Source organism: Lepidochelys kempii, chromosome 8 (assembly GCF_965140265.1).
Source record: "Lepidochelys kempii isolate rLepKem1 chromosome 8, rLepKem1.hap2, whole genome shotgun sequence".
Classification (NCBI taxonomy): Eukaryota; Metazoa; Chordata; order Testudines; family Cheloniidae; genus Lepidochelys; species Lepidochelys kempii.
In genome coordinates, this window is record NC_133263.1 from 19,971,268 (window position 1) to 19,994,528 (window position 23,261).

At 42.8% G+C, this 23,261-nt stretch overlaps 1 protein-coding gene across 4 annotated transcripts in view; it reads right to left on the reverse strand.

The window, feature by feature from the left end:
* Positions 1-5,802: 5,802 nt before the first annotated feature.
* Positions 5,803-23,261, reverse strand: part of LOC140915685 (neuronal vesicle trafficking-associated protein 2-like) — a 75,534-nt gene continuing 58,075 nt past the window's right edge. For all 4 annotated transcript variants that reach the window (XM_073355786.1, XM_073355787.1, XM_073355784.1 and 1 more), the window contains 2 exons: positions 9,322-9,432; positions 5,803-7,732 (listed from right to left, as the gene is read on the reverse strand). In XM_073355786.1, coding sequence (XP_073211887.1) covers positions 7,541-7,732; positions 9,322-9,432 — 303 coding nt within the window. In that variant the 3' untranslated portion in view covers positions 5,803-7,540. The remainder of the gene's footprint in view (positions 7,733-9,321; positions 9,433-23,261) is intronic.

Consider the following 23,261-nt stretch of genomic DNA (forward strand, 5'->3'; position numbering starts at 1 on the left):
TTGCTGGGGTGAAACTCAGCAACCGCTTTCCACTGCACGGCAAGATTGTGCAATAGTTTAGGCAGGACATGAAGTATAACATCATTTCCATTTGAAACTGAGAGGAGGATGTAATTCCCTGAGTTGGTAGTTAGCCAGGATAAAACCCATACTTCTAAGAAAAGTGCCTTGAGATCTTTATGATCTTGATTATATAAGTCACTCAAAAGACATCACAACACCCATAAAGCATCCTGGAGCAGTAGCTGAATACTCACTCTGGGGGAAGATTGCTGCTGACTGAATAACAACCATCAGTTCTTTCAAGATCAAGGTGTTCCTTGGAGCTCTTGCACGGAAGTACTTACCAGTGTCTGATGGGGTCTGGCAGGATGGCAGCACAAGCTGATAAGACTGATTGCCACAGCACAGTGCATGCATTGGCAGGCAATGTTAATCCTCACTATTATAATGTAGTTATATTGTGTTAACATCTCGGAGCTCTAGTCACAAACCAGGACCCACACTGTTCTATATGCTGTACAAACACAGAACAACAGGGCTCCCTGCGCCAAAAAGCTTATTGTCTTGCTGAGCCACTACCTCCACCCATTCAGATAAGGCAAGCTTTGGTACCAGGGATAGTGTGTGCCACAATGAGGCACATGTCAAATGAAAGCGTGAACTCTACGCTTTGAACCCTGTACGTTTGGGAAGGTAGCTTCAGATTCTAATCGAATTTATTTTTCAATGACTTTTCACACCCAGGGCAAGGCAGATTGTGCTTGGAGACCAGTCCTTACATGATCTACATGCAGGAAAGGTGTAATAATCTCATCATCGTTCATAGATTTCCCAATAGAAGCCTCATCACTTGAGTCATTGAAAATAAGGTGAGCAAAATGCTGTAAGTAGTCTAAGAATGGCCACCTAAATCTTCAGGGTTTTCATGAGCACACGCACCATGGCCACTTGCATTTTCACAATGTCAGTGCACAGGGATTCTCATGCTCCAGATCCACAGGCCTCAGCCACTTGCACTAATGAATAATTTCTGTTAACTGACTAGATCCTATGACACACCCTTCACACAGCTGGGCAGTTCTCATTGCATCAGAAGAAGGCAGTTGTGTAGGTCCACCCTAGCCACTTCATTACAACATAAAGGGATCCCTTTACTTACCACTGAAATGCAGTCATCTCTGGAGTGGAACAACAGGAACTGGCAGGGCAAAGATAGACCGAATCATAGAATCATAGAATATCAGGGTTGCAAGGGACCTCAGGAGGTCATCTAGTCCAACCCCCTGCTCAAAGCAGGACCAATCCCCAACTAAATCATCCCAGCCAGGGCTTTGTCAAGCCTGCTCTTAAAAACTTCTAAGGAAGGAGATTCCACCACCTCCCTAGGTAACTCATTCCAGTGTTTCACCACGCTCCTAGTGAAAAAGATTTTCCTAATATCCAACTAAACCTCCCCCACTGCAACTTGAGACCATTCCTCCTCGTTCTGTCATCTGCTACCACTGAGAACAGTCTAGATCTATCCTTTCAGGTAGTTGAAAGCAGCTATCAAATCCCCCCTCATTCTTCTGTTCCGCAGACTAAACAACCCCACTTCCCTCAGCCTCTCCTCATAAGTCATGCGTTCCAGTCCCCTAATCATTTTTGTTGCCCTCCACTGGACGTTTTCCAATTTTTCCACATCCTTCTTGTAGTGTGGGGCCCAAAACTGGACACAGTACTCCAGATGAGGCCTCACCAATGTCGAATAGAGGGGAATGATCACGTCCCTCGATCTGCTGGCAATGCCCCTACTTATACATCCCAAAATGCCATTGGCCTTCTTGGCAACAACGGCACACCATTAACTCATATCCAGCTTCTTGTCCACTGTAACCCCTAGGTCCTTTTCTGCAGAACTGCTGCCTAGCCATTCGGTCCCTAGTCTGTAGCGGTGCAGGGATTCTTCCGTCCTAAGTGCAGGACCCTGCACTTGTCCTTGTTAAACCTCATCAGATTTCTTTTGGCCCAATCCTCTAATTTGTCTAGGTCCCTCTGTATCCCAACCGTACCCTCCAGCATATCTACCTCTCCTCCCAGTTTAGTGTCATCTGCAAGCTTGCTGAGGTTGCAATCCACACCATCCTCCAGATCATTAATGAAGATATTGAACAAAACCGGCCCCAGGACTGACCCTTGGGGCACTCCGCTTGATACCGGCTACCAAGTAGACATGGAGCCATTGATCACTACCTGTTGAGCCCGACAATCTAGCCAGCTTTCTATCCATCTTATAGTCCATTCATCCAGCCCATACTTCTTTAACTTGCTGGCAAGAATACTGTGGGAGACCATGTCAAAAGCTTTGCTAAAGTCAAGGAACAACATGTCCACTGCTTTCCCCTCATCCACAGAGCCAGTTATCTCATCATAGAAGGCAATTAGATTGGTCAGGCATGACTTGCCCTTGGTGAATCCATGCTGACTGTTCCTGATCACTTTCCTCTCCTCTAAGTGCTTCAGAACTGATTCCTTGAGGACCTGCTCCATGACCTACTGTAATAGGTTATGCCTTTTCTATCTCCTTTGATTTTGCTATTAATACTCAGTCTACTGCAGGACAAAAGCCTCTTCAACACTAATCCTGTCCATCCTGTTGAAGACTCTGTCCAGTGAATGTGAGTAGGACATAATGCTATTAACTGAGTTCACTTCCTTCCTGTACTTGAACCTGCAAAGGATTATTATCCCAAATAGTGTCATACAGATTTCTCATCAGTGAGAGTCCTGAGTAAAGTAACATCCAATTTCTTTAGCAGAAAGATAATTTTACCTTAACCTGTCTGCACACTCCCTATCAGAAGGCCCAAGGGGCAGGGGGAATAAAAGGCCTTTTTGAAGGACACTTGCCCACAGCAGCAGGTGAGGTGAATACTAAGGAACTCTGACTGTTATGAAATACAGCTGAAAGGAATACAATTCAGCATCACTGACAGTGCAAGGTGCTTAAAAATTACTGAAGCCAAAGGAGAGATAGAGGATTTTTCCCTTGTCATTTTGACTTTCCATTTTGCAAGAACAAAAATCTAGTATATAAGCAGTCTAATCCAGTTTGACTATAATACTTCGGGTGTTTTAAAAACTCTAATCATATAAAGTGTAACTATGGAAATTTCAGTGTAGGCCCCTTAAACTTAGCATTTGGGATACTATTACAAACTAGAAAAAGCTTTCAAGGGTAGACGTGCAAAACAAAACAAATGAGAATAAGAAAGGTCTGGAAAATTTTCATTTTTAAAGGTACATTTGATTTTCCTCCACCTTTTCTGGTCTCCAGGCAAGATACTGCAAACACCTTTTGCCATCAAATGAGGTACTTGTCTCTAAGTTCCCTCTAGAAAACAGTAACCAACAGCTTTCCCCAGTACTGCTGAAACAGCCACTTTCTTGTTTCTCCAGGAGAGAGCAGGAGTCCTATTAGCCAAAAACTAGACACTTCACATGAAATTGGGCTTATGCTAAACCTGAGCCTACCGCCTGCTGATTGAGCCTGTGATCACTGGGGTCAGCAAACAGCTGGTAGACTTGGCTGAAGACCCACACAGAGGAAGCTTTTTGTTTGAGGATTTGACCCTCCCCCCAATAGTAGCCAGCAAGGTGCCTGGGGACATGGACCAGAGAGGGCCCAGAAATGAGGATGAGGGCTTTGTGTAGAAACCAACACAAAGAAAAGTAATAGTCAAATAGAAGAAGCAGCAGGAAGTGGAGTATATTGAGCAGCTGACTTAGCCAGGAGGCAATTAGTGCAGGTTTATTGATAAAAGTAATTGCAGGGTTACTCTGACAGCATCAGAGAGGCTGATAATATGCCCCAGGTAAATAACTGTGTGCGTAAATACAACAGCGGCGGTTACCATAATGAAAGAAAGTAGGCCTAGTCCTTTCAAAGGAGGTGTTCCCCAGAACAAAGCACCCTTCTACAGAGACACTGGGTGTACGCTTGGAACTTTGGCCTTTATGAAGGGCAGCGAGCAGTGTGATGCTGAGACCGGGAGAGCCCATTGACCACGGCTGAGCAAGCTGCTCTAACCAGCCCCTGAAAATAAAGGAGTGGCAGCTTTTTAAAATGTTGTTTAAAACAAGAGAGGATAGATCCTACAATAGCAATCAAGTCTCTTCCCATTCCGGTAACTAAAATAAGTGGCTGAACTTGGAATTTATATTGCAGCTTGAACATAGACCATGGCAATAGCAATGTGCAGAATGATTAAACTTTTAGCTATCGTTATCTTTTACTGTCCCCTGTGTCTCCCTTGAGCCCTTTTTTGTTCTGTTCCATATAGAATTTTGGTTCTTCCTTTATTAAATAAAAACTTTTTATCGCCACTGACTCAGTTATCCAATTATACCTTCCACCCAAGAATACAAATCTTTTGATTCCTGGGATTTTGATAAAAGTAAACACAGGACTAAAGAATTACCATGAGAGATGCAATAGAAATACCAGTCAAATTACAATGTGACTCAGTTTGGAAGAGAGCACTATATCCTTTATAATGCTTTTCACAGGTTCTCTGTGGTGACTATAATACCAGTGATTCCTCTTCTACAGTGGCTCAATTCCACAACCCCGAGCTTTTCAAAAAGGGAAGTCATCCAGAGGTTTTATTGGAACATTATAAAGCATTTCATGAGCCTGCAGAAACCAGCAACTTTAAAGACAGTGTCATTCCATTTCAAAGAGCTGCTGCTGGATGAATTTAAGGAAATGTTTTTGCTAGAAACCAAGCCACAAAGTTTGGCTATAGATCCAAAGTTCAGGGGTGGCCAGATTCAGGGTCTTGGTACAGTCCATCTCTAGTTTTTGTAATGTGTATATGTATGGTTTCATGTACCATTCTCTTGTAACATTCCTAATTATTATTGAGCCCAATACAGCAGTACATACATAGATAACACTCTCACTGTTGTCCATGGAAGGGTAGCCAAAGTACCCTACTGACAAATTTACCTTGAAAGATTCTACCAATCTGAGAAATGTTCTCCATACTTAAAATGGGGGTATTACCAGTCAAACCAGTAATATCTTTCAAACCTGTAGATAATATCCTATCCTCAGTTCCCTCCTTTCCGAGTTTGGGGCAGAAATTAGAGGGACCTGGGTGAGTGGGATGGAGGTTGTTTATGCTTTTGTGCTGTCCTTTCCTGAACTTGAGGCAGTTCGCAGCATACCCAGCCCTGGTGTAAATTAGAGTAGCCACATGGCTGCTGTGAGGTACACTATGCTTCCCAGGGCTCAGCAGAGAAGAGCCACAGCACTCTGGCCACACGCCCTCCTTGCTTCCCCCTTTCTATTCCCCACCTCCGGCCTTTACTCCCTGACTTGCCCCCTACACTAGGATCAGGGATGGCATTGAACCCGTATGCCAGCTCCATGCGCAGGCTGCAGCAGTCCTAGGTGATATTTCTGTTCTTTTATTTTGCCAGAGCAGTGAAAAGGGGGCCTTATGTAACTGAGAATCAGATGATCCAGTACCTGCACCCACTCTAAAGACAGCAGGATTCAAGCTCCTCTTGTTTTGAAGGGTTTTTTTCAACTGAAAAACAAGCAAACAAATAAATAAAACTGTGTGAGGTTCCCCCATAGCAGCAATAAATGCAAATGACCTCTGAAGCCTCCAGACATGTCCATTTCCACCAATGCAGCGTAGACATTTCTGCTACAACCACACCCAGCAGTTCCATGCACACAAACATTCCCACTGCTCCCTCTTCACACCATGACAGCAGGACACAGACAAAAGAAACCCTTCTGGGCAGTTGAGACTCTCAGACACATCTAACTTTATTTTTCCTGTCAGAAAAGTTCAAGAATTACACCAAAAAATACTTCAGTCTCTGATACCTACTGACAAAACACACACCACAAAATTATAAATTGTTCAATTGTTTGTTGGAGTTTTGATTTTTCTGTGGTGGGTTTGTACATTTCAAGTGAGAAATGAATTTACAGGTGAAATATGGAGGGGTGGGGGGGTCAGACTATGGGGTTTGGCACTACAGTTTTAGCTATACTATACAATTGCTTATCATGACTCCTGTCAGCTCAGTCCTGCCCCCATTTACACCAGGTTAGTCCCATTCAAACCCCTAGGAGCTGTGTGTGCATAATGAAGGACAAAACTCTGCCCAGCGGGTTTGGCTCCCAGTTTCTAGCCCACAATACCCACAAATCTGATCAGCAGGCTTGGTGAAATGCAAAGCTTAAACTCTAAACACAAACGTGTGTCTTGTCCTACTCCTGGTGCTTACTCTTTTGAACTCAAGCTGAATGCGATCCCAAGTATTCTGTCACACTGCTATGCTTTGGATGGCAGCTCTGTAAAAGAGAATTCCTTTTGCTCAAGTCTTACAAAACAGACATGCTTGCTCAGATCAATTTACATGCTAGATACTGGGCTGTGTTTGAACACTGTACAGGACTGGACTTGACTTGGGGTTTGCTTTTACGTTCACGGGTTTATAAGTCAACTAACACTTTGAACTTTGATAGTCCTTTCTATCATTAACTCTCCAAATATTTTACATACCAACAGACAAACCCTCACAATCCCCACATAAGTAGTGTCCATGAAATAAGGACAAGGGGAAAATGAGGCACAGAGGGGGCTTGATGCTTTAAGGTGCTAACCCTCTGCTGGGAGGTGCTAAGCATCCTAGATTTACAATGAAGTTATTTGTTTCTTCGCCCTCCAAACAAGTGCTCAGCATGTCAAAGGATCAGGCCCCAGGTGACTTGCCCAAGATCACACAGGGTAATCTGTGGCAGAACTGGGAATACAACCTGACCCATGGTCCTGTGCTGAAGAGATTTAAACACAACAGCTTCCTTCTCCTGCTCTATGTCCAAAACACTTAATCCTGACAAACCCACTGAAGATCTCCAACATCATGACCGTGTATTCCAAATCCCTAGACCTTTCTGTTTTTAATTCAGGCCTCAGACTGCACACACGTGTGTGTACTTCTCTAGCCACAAACTAATGCCGATATCATATTTTGTACAGCTCAACTTGCTAGTAGAAGGACCCTGCTTTGGCAAGTTTAACTTCCCAGTGACGTGATTTGTAAAAGACTTCCCCCTACCCCTGCATGTCTTCCATTACATACTGCTCTAGGGTCACAACTTTCTACCAAAGGTTCAGCTTCTGGGAGATTCTCTTTGCTTGATTCCATCCTCTCTGGTTGTTTTCTGAATTTGCTTTTTTTGTTTTTTCATTTATTTTTCTAACAAATATTTAAGCAATGATTTTAAAAATATTTTTACATTGTAAGTTACAGTCAACATCAAACATGCCTTTGTACAAGAGCTTGGCCCGGTTACAAATCAACGAGAACAATGCACAAAAAGAAATATCAATTAAGATGACTCCTGCACTTGAGTTTCATTTCTTCTTGTCGTGCTGTTAGCACAGCGCCCTCTCTGAGGCAGAGCGACACTTCATAGACACGGTATTGTTTCCCCACTCCCAACCCCTCCCGTCACCACTGAGTAGCTTTAATGGCCTTCTGTCTTGGCAGCCTTGGCTTCATGGTTTACCGATCCTGAAGAAAGCCAGGGCGATACAGACCGTGAGCTGGTTTGCTTAGCCATGCTGTAGTGGCTTATGACAGTATAGAATCTGCCCCGGGAGTTGGAATCCTGTGCTGAGTAATAGGCATCCAGGGAGGCTGGGATACATCTCTTATGCTGGAGAGAGGGAAAAAGCAGGACAAGTAAGTAACAGTCACATTACTTAACATTTATTTTAAACTCCCAGTTTGTTCTCACGTGGATGACCGACTCATCTCACCAGTTCATAGCAATTGGGCTGCGTGCGCCAATGGAAACATATGTGCTCCTCCATTGACAAATAGCTTGGGGAATGTCCAGAAACACTGGATAGCACGGGGCACTGAGACAGGGTCAACGGATGTCAGAACCAACGGATGGCAGCCCTGATTAAGACTGGTTTCATTCTGTGAAACAGAACCAAAATTACAGAATGGGGATCCTGCTGCTCTGGCACGGCACTGGAATGCACTAAGATCAGGCATCTGGCAGCGGTACTGGAAGAGGATGTTGGTTAGCTCACAAAGTGTTGGATTGACAGCCCTGCAGACCTACGTTCTCTATTAATCCGTAGAACAGATACAGGCCAGGCAGAAGCAATGCAAGTTTCTTATGTGCTACCCTGCTATTGTGCCTTATCTCTGACCTGCAGGAAGACCAGTCCTAGAGATGGGTGGCCAGTTCAGACCCCTTTCTGTGCTTCTCCTCTGTGCTGAGGCTGCCAACTAATCTCTACTGCTGTAATGTGGATGCTTGTCCACGAACAACTGTACTGAGAAAACCAATTTGCTTCGTATAGGCCACAGAAGAGCCAACAAATAGTAACAACCTTTGGTCCAACCTGCTCAGATTGATAGTGGTGACCGGGAGATGAAGGGCCCCATTTATAATTAGCATGCCCCTGAGCCATCCAGTCCCCCCAGCCAATTCTAGCATGATTAAAGAGGGCAAGACCAGAGCAGAACACTAAATCCAGTGTGCATGAACTGTGAGGAAATTCACATTCAGATCTGATTGTGAATTCAAAAGTCATGACTCATCTCCTCTCTGATTTTATGTACCCTAAGAGAATAATTTACAACAAATAATATATCAACTAACTGAGCCCCTTTTCCTGTTCATAGAATATCCCTTGTCCAAGGAATTAGGACCTCTATGAATTTATTTGCTGTAAATAATTAGACAGTGACTTGTTTTGCAAACTTTTTTAACTCTGTGGACTGAGCAAACAGTTCTCAATGACTATCTGATATTCAAACTCTGTTGGTTAGCTGTGACTGGTCAAACAAGTCACATGGTTTTCTTTCTGTTGCCCAACTGGATGAGGTGCAAAAGCATGCCTCTCAAATACTTGCACATGCAAATTTCAAAATCAGTATCAGTGGACGCTCGTGCATGCACCATTGAAATTTGCCTTGCGGGAACATTTATGCCAGAAAAGCTTAATCACTTGAATGTCTGTGGGAAGCAAACCCAAAATTCAGCTGCATTGCATTCATTCCAGAATATGAGGGATTATTTAGGGACATTTGTTTGTGGCATTCACAGAGATCTAATCCTGACCATTACAATATAAAACAGCGTCTGATGGAAGCAGATGGAAGTTCACATTTTCCAAAACACTGACCACTTTTCAACACATTCTTGTAAATGCTCTCTTAGACTCTGACCATGAAGTCAATTGAATTGTCAAAGACAATAGAATCTATCTGACTGGAATCTCTTACCTTATAAACAAATCCATCTGGGCAACTGTGATCATAAGTAAAGGCTTTGTATACCACAAGAAAGACTATGCAGGCAAGGAATGCAAGAGCCAGACTTATGAGAATAGTGACCTACAAAAGAAGGATAATATTACTCTACATATGTTAAAATGGCATATGAACAATCTCACAATTAAATGACATATATTAACAACCGTTCTAATGGACTGCAATCTTCATTCCCCTGTGCTGTACTTAACTAAGTGTAGTAATTGAATGAGTGCTACATCCAATATCCCGGAATTTTGTCATGCTTTCCCCCCGACCCAAGACCTTTGATGTTGCATTTTCTACGTTTAATCCCTTACACATTTCTAGATATTTGCTAAGAGATTTAGTGCTCTAAAAGGCTTTGTGTTCTCACACTCTGATCTTGGCGTTCAATAGAAAGTATCTGCATACAGGCCCGCTGGTGTCAATCAGAGGTCACAAACTGGGGGAATATTCATTGTCTAACCAGCTGTCTCTGTGTGTATATAATGTCTACTGCAGTTTCCACGGTATGCATCCGATGAAGTGAGCTGTAGCTCACGAAAGCTCATGCTCAAATAAATTGGTTAGTCTCTAAGGTGCCACAAGTATTCCTTTTCTTTTTGCAAAGACAGACTAACACTGCTGTTACTCTGAAGCCTGACAGCTGTAGCCAAGGTTGCCTCCTGGCCCTGGTAAGATCCTATTTTTTCCATTTACCAAGGGCAGGTGAGTGGGTAACAAGAATAAAGTCTCTGTGACACACTTTACTTCTATGCCTTCTAAGTTACATTCAGCCTGATGTTACATGGTTAAATTTGGGCTAGATTTCAATGTGAGAGGGAAAGAGGTGTCTTCCCCTACCATACACAGCTGCAGAACCGTGACCCAGCCCTTTGCTTTAAGAGCCAGACAAAGGACCAGCTTACATGTCAGGTACACTGATGATCACAGGGAGTGTGCTCAGGCAGATTGAGGGTCTGGTGGTGATGATCAGGCCAGTGCTTCTCTTCCCCTTTTGTGGCTGCTGGCTCCTGGCTAGGTCACTGAGGATAGCACACACAATGCTCCTCTTTGGACCCAACTCAGTGTTCTGTTCCCCCATGCCTGAGTGTGCTACCCCACCTGAGCCATCCTGCTTGACTGGTGCAGTTCCATTTTCTCCAAACTACTCAGGTTCTCTTGAAATGGAGTTACCAGCTTCATTCATTCAGAGGACCTGATCCTGCTGTCTTAAATCAGGCAAATCTCTGAGACCTGGATTGGGCCCTGAAATGCCCAATCCCTGATCTTCTGACGAATCTGATGTGAGTTTCAAGTTTGTAATGAAACCCCTAATGAAACGTCTCGTGGTTTCAGGTTTCACTGTGAACATCCAGCTCAGCAATAGCACTAATCCCCCAAAGGTTTGCTTATCCTAGCAGGTTACCAGCGGGTGGGCAGCAGAAAGCAAAACAAGGCTGCAGCACTGCAATCTGCCTTGGTGGTGCTGATATTATGACTACCCAGTTCTGTCAAGGCTGTTGCCTCATAGTGACTGGATTGGCATTACAAAAGAATCAGCCCTGGGGCTCATATGTAGCTCCCTGCACTACTATGGAGCAGAGAGTTCACATTCTTGCTCTGTGGGATGACAGGGGTGAGGAGTGCAATGAAGTTAACGATTAAAACCCCTGGGAGGCAGAGCATTTATGGCCTCTCCCCGCTCCTGCATGGCTGGCTGGAAAGGGCAGGAGCAGCTTCTGGATTAGAGCCTAATGCTTTTCCAAGGTTGCAGGGTGGCTGCCTGCACTGGTGAGGGATTGTAAGGCTCCTGCTGGAGGAACAGATTTTGTGACACAAGTGTGGGACCCTATGGTAACGAAATTGCTGAAACAAAGGGTTACGGCAGTAATTCACTTTGTTCTGCCCTCCTGCTTACTACTATGGCAAAGGGAGACCCAGAGACATATTCAGATCTACCTATTTCAATGATGAAGTTTTATACCTTATTATAATTTGGATTTTAGGGCCCCCATTAATTATGCACAGCCATAGTATCTATTCCTAGAAGCTGCTCCCTTAACCTAGTCACAGCAGCCCTAGTGATGTTAAGAAAAGAGAAAATACAGAACTATTTGCCATGGCAAAGTAGACAGAATTGTCAGGAAAGGTAGCTAGACTATGCAATAAAGCACAGACTTGTGCAATTCAGAATCTATTGTAGCACCATCCGGTTCAATTAAAAACAATAGCTGACTATTGGATCACACTTATTTTGCTTTAATTCTCTTGTAGCTCTAAGGGTCAATATGATAGGAATCCATACCTGGGCTCAGACAGGCTGTTGGAATTGCTTGCAAATCAGGAACAGATCTTATGGCCTAGTAAATACTCCAGAAAGATGTGCCACATGGTGAGGTATATTCTCAAGCACACAGCATCTGGACCATTACTAATACTAAATGCTGCTACAGTAAACCTGACAATGCCACCTACAATGACAAGACATACAAAGCTACATTGTCAGTAGATGTTGTAAGAATGTTAAATGGAAAGAGTACAGCTAATGTCACATGTCTCCCGCTGAATCTAACTCCAGAAGGTCCATTCCAAATCAAAGGGGAGAGAGGGGAGGGAAAGAATACTCTCATCTGCAGTGATTAATTAGCCCTTTGTTAGAGAGTTTTAGAATGAAATGTAGAGAGATAATGAGGCCGGGTGAGATGGAGGCTAGAGTGACTGTTTGGTGACTCAAACACAAGGATTGCAGTGAATTCTGCAACCTTCTCTGGTATCATAATCTAGTTAAGCCATAGCCCCCTCCAGAATGAGCCTTTCAAACTAACCTTCCCCTTGAGGTCCGATGTGCTGAAAAGAGGGTCAGGTAAGCACAAGGTGTCGGCAGGGGCGAGATTCAGATACTTATTGCCAGCCCTAATCAAATATCACTCGTAGGAAATTCAGTACTGCACTGGGGATGGTTGGTAGAAACGCAGTACATTCACATGAAAAATACTACCCATAGCTATGAAGATGTTGGCTCTTTTTTACTCTATGATGAATTGGAGAATTTCAATGGGTTCTTATTTGATATTTATATTCTGGTAGCCCAGAGGTTCTCAGCCTGGAGGAAACAGCGACCCTGCCCTTTTCATATTGCTAAACAGGAGGGGGTCTGGGCTACATCCCAGGTAGAAGAAAGTGGGTGGAAAAGGAAGACATAGCACAGAAAAGGTTGACATCATAATAGCCAATCAGGATCAGGGCCCCATTGTGTTAGGTGCTGTGCAAACACAGAGGCAGGCATGGTCTCTGCCCGGAGTTTACGGTCTAATCTGTTTAACTGGCTTTTTCAATTGCCTGTCAGATTCTGCAGGTCCAATGTAAAAGTACTACTTTGAAATAAAAACACATCCAAATAAATACTCAGGAGATGTGTATCCTGAGAAAAACACTCATCCACTAAAGCTCGCCATTTCACCACGTTCCACTAACCTCACCACTCCAGCAAGAGGCTTGGGAAAACATCACTCTTACAGCATGTCCTGAAAAATCACCAAATCCCAGCTCTGGCAAGCCACGGCAGAAAAATAGCTCCTCAGACAAGACACTACCACCAGCCCCATCTCATTTCATACAGAAAATTATTAGATCGTACACTTCTGACGATCACAATTGCCAGTGTATTGAGGGTGGGTAGTTTGATAATGATGGTGACTGAGCTCCCTTGGACGTTGGTGAGATAGCACTAAGGCAAGACTTATATGTTGCTATGCTAATATAAGTGTTCGGAGGGCAGCCCTTGATGCTGGTTAGAAGTCCTGAGAATGAAGTGTTGAACTATATGGTGCTGTTGCTCTGCCCTATTTACAGTGTATAGCACAGGACTCTTGCCAGGCCTGTTACTCTAGGTTGATTGGAGGGGACTGATGGGGAATCAGGTTAAGTGTAAGAGCAAAGAAGGACACAAAGTTACACTGAAAATGTGCATCAATACACCGAATAAACCATACTTGTCAAAATACAACCTGCTGTTTCTACATAGCAAGAGGTTACTCATCCTCTGACCTATTTTTCAAGTCCCACAACCTTCCTCCATCAGAGATATAATATCATTCACTGGACTTTCACTACATCAAAGCTCATTCAGTCTTTGCCTCCCACGTCTACAGCACAATACCCTTCTTTTACAGGGCAGACCAACCAGGCTCTCTCGAGCCCAGTCCTAGTATTTGGGCTAATTTGCCACTTGAGAAGAGAATGGGAACGGGGGGATAGTCCCAAAACTGTGAGATCATCATCTCCCAAGTCTAGAGACTAACACTGGAAACTGGCCATGAGGATGGCAGAGGCAAAGTCCCTCTCTAATCTTTTCCCACTGAGCCAGCTATGGTGGTGAAGTTACTTGTTTTTCTTAAGGGTGAAAGACCAATCTCAGTATCTGAGCTCTTTGGGGCCATAGGAATGTCCCTTACGCTGCAAAATCCCATGTTAATGTACATGCTATATGAGCAATCATTAATAATCTGACATTACCAATCCCTCTCCTCTGTGCCAACTGAGCCGCTCATGACAATAGACTCTCCTTAGACACGTTCTTCTGTAGTAGCAAAATGCTAACACCCAATTCATAACCTCCTAGAACCAGGCAGTTGTACTAGCCTTTCTCTCCCTCCCTTGTGTAAATGACCCCACTTTCCTCTCTGCTGCAGTTTCATGCACTTGCAAAATTACAACATGACACAATATTACACATGATGACACATAATGTAAAATTGATCTGGGATGAATGTCACATAAGGTGTTAAAACCTAGAGGAAAAAGAGAAGAAAAATCCCCCCACAGATATTTTGCCAAGCCTGAGCTAAGATCCAGCTCCCTAGTTATTCCAGAAAATACAGTTTCATTAACATTCAAATACCAAAGAATCACATCGCTGCAATAACTAATAAACCTCCACATTTTAAAAAAAAAATGAATACCATGAACCTCAGCAGTCGCAAAGCAATATAAACATGCACTTAGGGGAAATAAAATGTACTGAGCTGAAAAACCTACAAGCACCGCAGGCATGAATCTGTCATGTGTGGCAGCAGGATTGGGCTAATGGGAGAAGGTTTTGACCAGCGGTGTAACAAGCTACACTATTATGGTCACCGCTTTTACAAAATTATGATAAATCTTGTGCAAAGTACGCCCTGTGAGGTCTCATTGGGAAAGTCATAATCTAGTGACCATTACTGTCCTGTTGAAATGTATCATCAGTGCAGATGAAGTTATGAGATTTTGCTACATGTTTGTTATTTAAACGCTGTGAGGCTGGGAAACAACCACAGACTAGCCCCTCAGAAAGGACAAAAAAAACTGTAAACACAAAGGCCTTACATGCCAAACCTCATGTAGTACAAAGATGCAAACAAAAATTTGCTATTCATAATGAAGGATGGTCAGCAAGTCACGTACACCATGGGGGCTGCCGAATCCCATGACACAGCATAGATTTTTCCAGCACCTGGAGAAAAGTATAAATGAGGGACAGTGACATCACCATGGGGCCTCTCTCTCCTCCCACTCCTCGACACCTGGAAGCAAGATCATTTAGAAGACAAAGAAAAGTCTCGAATTGCAGGGGGTGGGGCGGGAGTGATGATCCTAACTAGAAGGCTTTCTAATTAGTACGAACTGTGACCTGAAAATTGTCTGCAATGTCCAGTAGGGTGAGAAAAACTGTTTGATTCAAATCTTGTTTAGCCTGATAAAGTTTAGGATTTAGAATGTGTGTTTACTTTTTATTTCTTATGTAACCAACTCTAACCTTTATGCATCCCACTTACAATCATTTAAATCTATATCTTTCGCTAGTTAATAAACTCATTTTGATATTTAATCTCAACCAGTGAGTTTGTCTAAAGTGCTTGCGGGGTCTGCTCAGATTACAGAGGCTGGCACATGTCCGCTACCCTTTGACGGAGTGGCGAACTAATTAATGAGCTTGCATTGATCAAGAAGGTCTTGAGCAGTGTAAGATGTACATTTTTGGGATGCAAGGCTGGGGGAATTTCCGGGGGTCTCCCTGTATTCAGTTCATGAGTGGCTTGGGAGAGTATTCGTGTAACTTTGGGTATGCCTTCACATGCTAATGGCTGTGTGAGAACAAAGCCTGAAGAGGCTCCTTGTCACTAGTAGAGCAATGTGAGAGGTACCCGGAGTCAGAGAATTAAGAGGGGACAGTAATTCCACGGCCCAGGTTGTACCCCAGGGCATGTCACACACCCAACATGTGTATCACCAAAAATCTGTTGGAAAAGGGGTCCTTGGCAGGAGATCACTCTACTGGAATAGAAGTAGGAGAAAACACATGCACACGCACACAGACACACACAAACACACAGAATTCCCCTGAAAACTAAGGGCCTGATACAAAGCTACTGAAATCAATGAAAGGATTCCCAGCAACTTCAATAAGCTTTGGATCAATGTCTACATTCACTTTCTCCCTCCTCCCTTCCCAAATACAAAATAAATGCTTAATTTCCCCAAGATCCTGTGTAAAAGCTAAAGTATCCCAACCCTCCAAAGACAAACAAGCCGTTTTAGATTTTCATTGGGTTTACTGTACTGATGATATCTAATTGTGGTGGTGTTTCTGGTAACCTGGCTCTCATACCATGAGTCTGAGCATCCTTTGTACTGTGTCTGGTCTCCACGGCTGGCTGCCTATGATTTTTCATCAAAAATTCCCTTTGTCTCTCTTTAGTCACAGAGAAAAACCTTATTTAAAAGCAAAACCCAGAATACTACTGGATTTAAACAGCAGGGCATTCTGTTAATAACCAGTTACATTTCAAGATTTCTTACATTTTTATTCCTTGCCTTTTCCTCAGTGGCTTCTTCCATCTTTTGGCCTGATTTTCAGAGGCGCTAAGCTCCTGCAGCCACAGCTGAGGTCAACGGGAGTTGAGTGTGCTCAGCATCTCTGAAAATCAGGCTACTTATCCTTTGCTTTTGAAAGGGGGAGGGAGTTTGAGAGTCATACTGGCATCTTATATAGGCCCTGATTCCGCAATTGTCTCTTGAGGATTGGCCCCTGGGCTGGTGCAGAACCCCACTGAAGGCAATGGGGCTCCAGCTGAGCACAGCTGTTCACCTGCATGGAGTTCATTGCATGATCAGGGTCTTAGAGACTTAGGAAATTTGCGCTCACTGGAAATACCAAGTACGGGCCAAATCCTGCTTGCCTTACTCCAGTGAGGAACTTCATGAAAGTTGGTAGGATTACTAGCATGTAGAGCTGGGTAGCTATTCACAATGAAGAATTTGTTCAGCTAATTTAGTTTTCTCACCATATGGATTTCCCTCAAATGCATGAGCTGTTTGAATTGATCCAACAAATATTTGTTGAATGTTGTTTTTACTCTACGGATTGGACACAGACTGTTCACTACTACCATTTCACATCCAAGCTGTATTGGAGTTACAGATTTTTCACATAAGTCATGTAACACTGATGGTGTTCCCAAATGGATGACTGTAACTCTCATTGAGACAAAGTGAGGGAGGTAATATCTGTTACTGGACCAACTTCTGTTGGTGAGAGAGACAAGCTTTCGAGCTTACACATAGCGCCTCTTGTGACCTGAAGAGCTCTATGTAAGCTCGAAAGCTTGTCTCTCTCACCAACAGAAGTTGGTCCAGTAACAGATATTACCTCTTCCACCTTGTCTCTCTAATATCCTGGAACCAATACAGCTACAACACCACTACATGCAACTCTTATAGTCAGGTATCTAGTGTCAGTGCTCCTGCTTCCACATTTAAGTTTTGCTTTCATTTACTACACATTAATCTGAGTTTCAAATGCACTTTCTGCGAGTATTTTTTTCAATCAGCATGAGTAAAGATACAAAATAACTAATGGTACAGAGAAATTAAGCATTCATATTTAACCTTTGTCATAATAAAATATAAGGGGTTGTCCAGTGAAATGAAAAGGATACATTTTTTAAAGAACTAAAGGAAATTCTTTTTACCCAACATGTAAATACTTATAGAACTCACACCACAAGGTATCACTGGTGTACGCTTAATAAGATTTCAAAAGGATTAGACATTGATATGGATAATATCCACAATGGCATAAACTAGGATCAAGAAAATATAATGGGTAAAATAACATGTTTTAGGGCATAAACCAGTAATTAACCATATTTAGGTTGTTATATAATAGTCCATTATGGCGCTTCTTCCACCTTCCTCGGAAGCATCTGGCACTGGACACCAAAAGAGGATTCTGGTTTAAATGGACACTGGTTTGGTCTGTGTGGCAAATTCCATGCTCCTTTAGTAAAACATGATCACATGGCTTAAATGTGGTTGAAGCAAATTCACTGTTAAATTTGAACAAAAATGTGCAGAAAAACATATTCACTCATCTCCACTCGTGTGAGGAAGGTATGGCCTTTAGTAACACCTGTTCTGCCATTTGATAGACCTACCAAGAGAGCTTTTTTCTAAACCTTGCAAACAGATATCCTACTCCCTACACCTTTCCAAATGTTCAGAATCTTGTGTTTACGAAAGCCCAGAAATTAGTCGGATTAGGAAGGAGCAATGGCCATTAACAGAAGTTGCCACCTATAGAATTAATCATCCATTGAAGCATCACAGATAAATGAGTTAACACCAGCATAGTGCATAGAGCTTCATGTTGCTATGCAGCAGACCAGAATTCAGTTCCTGAGGAAAGATCAACATTCCTCCATGGAAGAGTCGCTGGGAGGTGGATAAGTGGGAAGGAAAATTCTGCAAGTTTTTCCTGGTACTGGCAGCCGTGGTGGGAATAATTTGGGAACAGTGGGGCTTGGAGGCCACACACCTCTTGCAATCCCTTACAGAATAGTTCCTAGTATTACTAGTCTGTACCCTGCTCTGAATCTCTCTCTTCACGTCCAGTTTGCCAGGGAATGAGGCCACCACAGAAGCAGAGTGTTCAACTCTTCAAGACACTGAGTATATGACATTACTCAGCACTGGGCAATTAATGTGACATTTCACATGAAATCCCAGCAGTGAAAAGCTAATTTTTTTTAGAGTCTCCCTTTGTGCAAGAACAAAGAATCTATATAGGGGAACTTTCAGTACTTAGATCTCCAGGATTTCTGTCAAGATCATTTTAGCAGAAGGAGCATAATGCCAATAAAAAACAGGTCTCTTCCCATATGAGAGTTTTGGACAAATTAATGCCATTCCACCTGGAAACCTATGAAGTCAATTGACAATCTTGTTTGCTGCACAAACACACACACAAAAATTTTAATCAATTGTTACCAATCCCCAGAGCTTCCACTAGTCAGTAGGAAGTTTTTGGGTATGAAGGCATCTCTCTATAAACTCAGGATGATTTCATTAGAACGATTTACAGTCAACACTGAAAAATTTAAGAGAGTAATTTTTTCCCTTCATCCCATAATTTCTCCAAGCCAATAATTAGATTTTAATACAACATCTAGTCCAACCACATAGAAACCACCTACTCCACGGCCAGCAACATGTTCTTTGTCACATGATCGGAGCTGATCTGTAAGCAAAAACTGATCTGGCTGCATTTATCAGGATTTTTTAAAAGCTGCATTTTACTCTTGCTTTACATGAAGTCTCTGTGAAGGAAAGGAAGAAAGGATCAACTAAAAAGATCAATAAGAAGGGGCACAATTGATTCTTCCTATTTGCTTGGGTGCTGTTTAGGAATATACAGTTCGGTATACAGAATCAGACCTCTGGTCCAGCTGATCTGGTTCCAGCTCGTTCAAATAAGGGGAAAATCCCCAATAATGAATCTAACCAATTTTCAGTGCTGGGGGGAAAATAGCCTTCTTGACCCCTATGGCAGTCAACTTATGTCATGAAACATAAGATTTGATTATCTTTACCTTCTCTTTGGTTTCTGTGAGCAGAGAGGACACGGCGCTATGCAAGAGGATGGGAAAATGTGCCATGCTTATTCCATTATTCTTCCATATCCCTTGAGATCCTGTGGAAGCCCCTCAGCAAATGCTCCACAGAAATCAGGTTCCATAGGTCGTATGGGGTGGGGCCAACAAAAGAGGAGGAGACCATGTTCATGACATTATCCCATAAAATGGCAAGTATATCTACTTGGAGCAGCATCAACCATCTCTGTACCAATTTTCCATCTCAGTCAAGTCCTCTGTGACTTCTTTCCTGGCTCCACCACTCTGCTTTCCTCTAATGCTGCCATACTTCTCTTTATTTTGTAATTTAAGTAAGAAGCACCCATCTACTGAGATATGTGTTCCCACCGATAACTGCCCATGCCCTGTGCCTTGTAATACTGTGAGCACAGCATGGGTTTTGGAACATGATTCCAAGCAATTTGTCAAATAATTAAATTATGTACACAATAACTAGCTGGCTCAATTACATTAGCTAGTCTCCATCACGTAATATAATTTCTAGTGCCTGTTTAGGCACTAATAGCCTTAGATCTCTTTAGATGTGCATGGTGCCAGCTGCGGTCTGTTTGACATATTTCTGTGCCAAGTCAAAAGCCCTGAACTGAAAATACGTTGCTCAGTTTACAAGACCCTGTTTTTTATGGAACTTCTAAAATTCCATTTTCTATGGAGAGGCTTGAAATGTTGAATGCTAATTAATTTCCACTTTAATTATAAGGTTTTGCATTGAGTGCCTTAGAACTTTCCGCCTCTGTTACCCAAAAGAAATAGCTTACTGCAGGTACATCAGACAGGAAATAACTGATTTTTTTTCCTTCCAACAAAAATGAGTCCACTATTGTCTTTCTGACATCTTATCAACTCAGCAATGGCACCAAGATGCTGCAAATCCCACTGATGTGCAGAAGCTTATCAGTCACTGTTAGACGGTTTCAGTCTTGGCCTTCCATATGGCTGAAGCACACAGAAACATATCCTATGCCATGTGTCAAGTGCCAAAGCTGATTTGCTAAGGTACAGGATTTGCAGAGGACAGGATGATTTCAATGCAAGCTACACAAGTGCAGCCAAGGTCAGATTTATGGTTCTTAATGATCAAACAGTGAAGTTCTCCTCCTAAATTTAACTGTTTTCCAGTCTCAGATGCTGATTGTTCAGGAATGCCAACTGTAATGACTTTATTTTCTAATCCAAATTCCCAATTAACACATGGCATACAGGTTTTATAAATGGACCTTCAGAAAAAGGTGCTGAGCAACAGTGGAAGTGACTTCGTTCTAAATCACTAATATGAGTAGGTTATTCAATTAATGGACTATTGTACAAGGACACTTCCTTCCATTGCTGACCTTTCATTAGTGACATCTTATAACATCTGATCATGTTGTGCAATGTCTCATCCATGACATTTCATTCCCTTTATTGCACATGGGACGTGACTTTAGAAGCCTCAGCTCACCAAAGGCACTTTTAAATGCAATAGTGGGGGCAAGAGAGAATGTGATGAGTCACCAACAAAATGTATCTCTCCCAACCCTTTGACTGACAGAACTCAATCGCTCAGTGGAAGCTCTCAAGAATTTAATCTTCTCTCCGGTTTACCTGTTTATATTGTGTTCGATTATGCATGGTGAAGCTGTCAGCAGCATTCATTACTGTAGACATGGAGGTCATACTCCTACTCATATACCCTCATTCATTGGGGACCCAAAGCTACCTGGGATCTGCTAACATGAAAAAGGGCTGCAGTATCAGGTCTATAAAACAGAATCACCATTTTCAATTTCAAACCCACTCGGAAAGGAGCTCCTCCCAGTTAGCACTTGAGGAATAGTAACAGAACAACATTAATTTGATCAGGTGAAAGAGTTTGATGAATACATAACCTGCTGGTTAGTATGTTTTACAGGTCATAGAATCATAGAATATCAGGGTTGGAAGGGACCCCAGAAGGTCATCTAGTCCAACCCCCTGCTCAAAGCAGGACCAATTCCCAGTTAAATCATCCCAGCCAGGGCTTTGTCAAGCCTGACCTTAAAAACCTCTAAGGAAGGAGATTCTACCACCTCCCTAGGTAACGCATTCCAGTGTTTCACCACCCTCTTAGTGAAAAAGTTTTTCCTAATATCCAATCTAAACCTCCCCCACTGCAACTTGAGACCATTACTCCTCGTTCTGTCATCTGCTACAATTGAGAACAGTCTAGAGCCATCCTCTTTGGAACCCCCTTTCAGGTAGTTGAAAGCAGCTATCAAATCCCCCCTCATTCTTCTCTTCTGCAGGCTAAACAATCCCAGCTCCCTCAGCCTCTCCTCATAACTCATGTGTTCCAGTCCCCTAATAATTTTTGTTGCCCTTCGCTGGACTCTCTCCAATTTATCCACATCCTTCTTGAAGTGTGGGGCCCAAAACTGGACACAGTACTCCAGATGAGGCCTCACCAATGTCGAATAGAGGGGAACGATCACGTCCCTCGATCTGCTCGCTATGCCCCTACTTATACATCCCAAAATGCCATTGGCCTTCTTGGCAACAAGGGCACACTGCTGACTCATATCCAGCTTCTCGTCCACTGTCACCCCTAGGTCCTTTTCCGCAGAACTGCTGCCTAGCCATTCGGTCCCTAGTCTGTAGCTGTGCATTGGGTTCTTCCGTCCTAAGTGCAGGACCCTGCACTTATCCTTATTGAACCTCATCAGATTTCTTTTGGCCCAATCCTCCAATTTGTCTAGGTCCTTCTGTATCCTATGCCTCCCCTCCAGGTCTCCCTCTGTTCCCAATCCACAGAGGATCTTAGTCTGTTACAGCCCCATCAAGGGAGTCTTGCCCTTTTAGATCAAACTGTAGCAGCTCATGCATTTAATTCTTGTGGTCCTTAGTTCAATCCCCAGTCAGCCAAGATGGAGGCTATCACTTATAGAGGAAGAATGGGCTAGTGCTTAGGGCACTAGCCTAGGACTCTGCCACAGATGGCCTGTGTGATCTTGGGTAAGTTACTTAGCCTCTCTGTAAGTTACTTAGCTTCCCATCTGTAAAATGGGATAATAGTACTTCCTCAGTACACAGGGGTATTGGAGGTGCTCAGACACTAGTGAAGGAGACCATATACGTACCTAAAATAGACGGATGTGCACAGCTAAACAGCACCTAGATGGTGTTTGGGCTTTGAGATAACCCTACTGGATGCTAATTTTGTTCTCCCCATAAAACACCATGATCCACTTCATAGAGACTGGAGAAGAACAAACATTAAACCTTTTAAAGGGGAACATAGAGGACCTGGGGAATTATAGACCAGTCAGTCTAACTTTGATATCTGGAAAGATACTGGAACAAGCTATTAAACAATCAGCATGTAAGCACCTAGAGGACATAGGGTCATAAGTAAAAAGGAACATGGATTTGTCAAGAACAAATCATGCCAAACCAACCTAATTTCCTTCTTTGACAGGGATATTGGCCTACTGGATGGGGGGAAGCAGTAAATGTGATATATCTTGATTTTAGTAAGGCTTTTAACATAGTCCCACGTAACATTTTCATAAGCAAACTAAGGAAATGTGGTCTAGATGAAATTAGTATAAGGCGGGTGTAAAACTGGGTGAAAGATCATATTTAAAGAGAAATTTTATCAATGGCTCACTGTCAAACTGGGAGGATGTATCCAATGGAGTTCCACAGGTTTCTGTCCTGACACTGGTACTATTCAATATTTTCATTAATGACTTGGATAATGGAATGGAGAATATGCTGATAACAGTCTTCAAAGGGCTGTTATAAAGAGGATGGTGATCAGTTATTCTTCTTGTCCACTGAAGGTAGGACAAGAAGTAATCATCTTAATTTGCAGAAAGGGGATTTAGGTTGGATATTAGGAAAAACTTTCTAACTATAAGGGTATTTAAGCACTGGAATAGGCTTCCAAAGGAGGTTGTGGGATCCCTGTTGTGGCAGGTTTTTAAGAACAGGTTGGAC